The sequence below is a fragment of the Dromiciops gliroides genome, chromosome 2, assembly GCF_019393635.1.
Source record: "Dromiciops gliroides isolate mDroGli1 chromosome 2, mDroGli1.pri, whole genome shotgun sequence".
Classification (NCBI taxonomy): domain Eukaryota; kingdom Metazoa; phylum Chordata; class Mammalia; order Microbiotheria; family Microbiotheriidae; genus Dromiciops; species Dromiciops gliroides.
In genome coordinates this window covers 438,147,662-438,150,189 of record NC_057862.1, presented here as the reverse complement: position 1 = coordinate 438,150,189, position 2,528 = coordinate 438,147,662, and the positions used below count along the sequence as shown (strand labels likewise).

Sequence of the window (2,528 nt, the reverse complement as noted above, 5' to 3'; positions counted from 1 at the left end):
GTAGAAGATCATAGGTTCATGCATTTAAATCTGCAAGGGACCTTAGAGGACATAATTTTGCAGATGAGAAAACTGAGGCCCAAAGAATTTAAGGGACTAGCCTAAGGTCACATAGCTATTAAATGTCTGAGATGGGATTCAAATCCTATTCTTCCAGACTCTGAGTCCAGAAGCACCAACTGCCTTTGACTGGCAAGATTCTTCTGAGTGATTTGCCATGTTCTTCTCCAGCTCATTTTACAGATGAGGAAACTGAGGCAAACAGGGTTAAGTGACTTGCCCAGGGTCACACTGCTAGTAAGTGGGGGAGGGGTCCTATTTGAACTCTGGTCCTCCCGGCTCCAGGGCCTGCTGCCTATTCACTTCAGCCACCTAGCAGCCCCTGAGGTTGGGAGTTAGAGGTGGTAAATGTTTTGAAGGAGCAAGATCTGGCGAGTTCCCCAACTCAGAGCTTCTCATGGTTCCCTTCTTTTTTGTTTTGACCAGCTCTGGGCTAATGCTAATTCACAAAGCAGACTACCACCATCACTATCCCCTGGCTGGCCTACAGAGTCCCCCGATTGATGACTTAGTCAGTACAGGTCATAATGGCAGCCCCTATAAGGGGATTGAGAGGATCAAGCTGGCTCAGAGCTGCATCTACTCCGAGATGGGGGAGAACAGGAAAGAATGGAAACTACTGAAGCCGACCAGCCATTCAACTGTTTCTTCCAGGGTGATGCCTGACATTTGACGGTCCCTTGGGGCTTCTGTAGACTCTCCCCCTGCCTCATCAAATCTCCCTAGTCCTAATACTTGCCCCATGCCATCCCTAAACCCATCCCTATCCCTACCTCGCTATGGAAGCCCCTGTCCATTACTGCTTATGTGTGTGAACTGCTTCACGAAAGCACTTGGGCATGTGTTTAAAACTTTAATTGCCGACAATTACAATGATTTCAGGAGTTGGCCGGTGGATTTTCGCTGGGATGAAGTTGGCACCCAAAGCAATGGGTACTCGGCACTGAATGACGCTGGGACTGCTGCGGGTGTATTGTTGATGCAGGCGACTCCGCAAGGCAGCCGCAGTGGCTCCCAGACCCATTTTCTGAACCAGATCCGGGACTTGTCCCGCCAGCTGGTCAGTTATGCACTGGCGCATTCCTTAGGCCGCTGGCTCGTCTATCCTGGGTCCATGTTCATCACGACCAAGGCGCTGCTGCCGATGTTGCTCGAGGGCCAGGCTCTCCTCCTGGACAAGTATAAAGGACAGCGGGCTAAGCTGAAGGCTTGTGACGGCAATGAAATTGACACCATGTTCATGGACCGGCGTAAGCGGCCGGGCCGCCAGAACCGCGGCCTGCGTCTAGTAATCTGCTGCGAGGGCAATGCAGGGTTCTATGAGATGGGCTGTCTTGCGGCGCCACTGGAGGCTGGCTACTCGGTCCTGGGCTGGAACCATCCAGGTTTCGCCGGGAGCAGCGGCGATCCCTCGCCGCAGAACGACGCCAATGCCATGGATGTGGTAGTCAAATACGCTCTGCACCGATTGAACTTTCTACCTGAGTGTGTTGTGATCTACGGTTGGTCCATTGGTACTTTCACAGCTACGTGGGCCACCATGACTTACCCACGTCTCGGCGCGCTGGTGCTAGACGCTCCCTTTGACGACCTCATGCCGTTGGCCCTGAAGGTGCTACCCACCTTCTGCAAGGGATTGGTAGAACATACGGTGCGGGAGCATTTCAACCTCAACGTGGCAGAGCAATTGTGCTGTTATGCAGGCCCGGTGCTGCTCATCCGCCGCACGCTGGACGAAGTGGTCAACACGGAGGCTCTCTCCTCGGAGAACAGTGAAGATCAGGCACCCCGCTCTATCGACTTGGAGGGCAACCGAGGCAACTACCTGCTATTAAAGCTGTTAAAATACCGATACCCCAGAGTGATGACGGTTGAGACCATGGCGGCTGTAAAACACTGGCTGCAGGCAGCTAACCCGGAGCAAGAGGCTGCTGTGTGCCAGAAATATTGTGTGGATGGCAAATGGTGCTTGACTGTATTGCAGAACTATAAGACTAAGATCATTAAGTCCAGAAAGAAATTAAGGTGGAAGGACCAAAACACTTCCCCAAACCCTAACGGCCCAGACTTCCCCTGGAGTGTGGGTGAAGACCTGTCCCCTGTCCAACAGAAGAGACTTGCGATATTCCTGGCTCAGAAATACATGAAGAACGTTGAGGCCACTCACTGCTGCCCACTGGGTGCTGAGGACTTCCAGTTGCCGTGGACGTTGTAGAGCTGGTTGGGTCAGGGGAAAGCGTGAAAGCGGAGAGGGAGCTGTAGAGGAAGGCAGGAAGAGACTGAGCTTTCCCCTGCATTGCAACTGGCCTGCTCTAGGCTCCAATCCTGTCCTTCCTCTTCCTGCCCCTCTTCTGGGTGCCAGTAAAACTGCCTCTCAAGGTGCGAGGCCCCAAAGAGGTTCTTTCTTCGAAGGTGAGGGGGGGTGGGGTGGGATGGGAGGGAATGACGTTACAGCATTCCGGTATATA

The 2,528-nt window shown here is 53.0% G+C and overlaps 1 protein-coding gene across 1 annotated transcript; it reads left to right on the top strand.

Annotated features, from left to right (window-relative positions):
• The first annotated feature begins 802 nt into the window (after window positions 1-802).
• ABHD16B (abhydrolase domain containing 16B) lies at window positions 803-2,275 on the top strand. The gene has a single exon (XM_043990120.1). It carries the CDS (start codon window positions 803-805, stop codon window positions 2,273-2,275), a length of 1,473 nt encoding a protein of 490 aa, XP_043846055.1.
• Window positions 2,276-2,528: the final 253 nt, after the last annotated feature.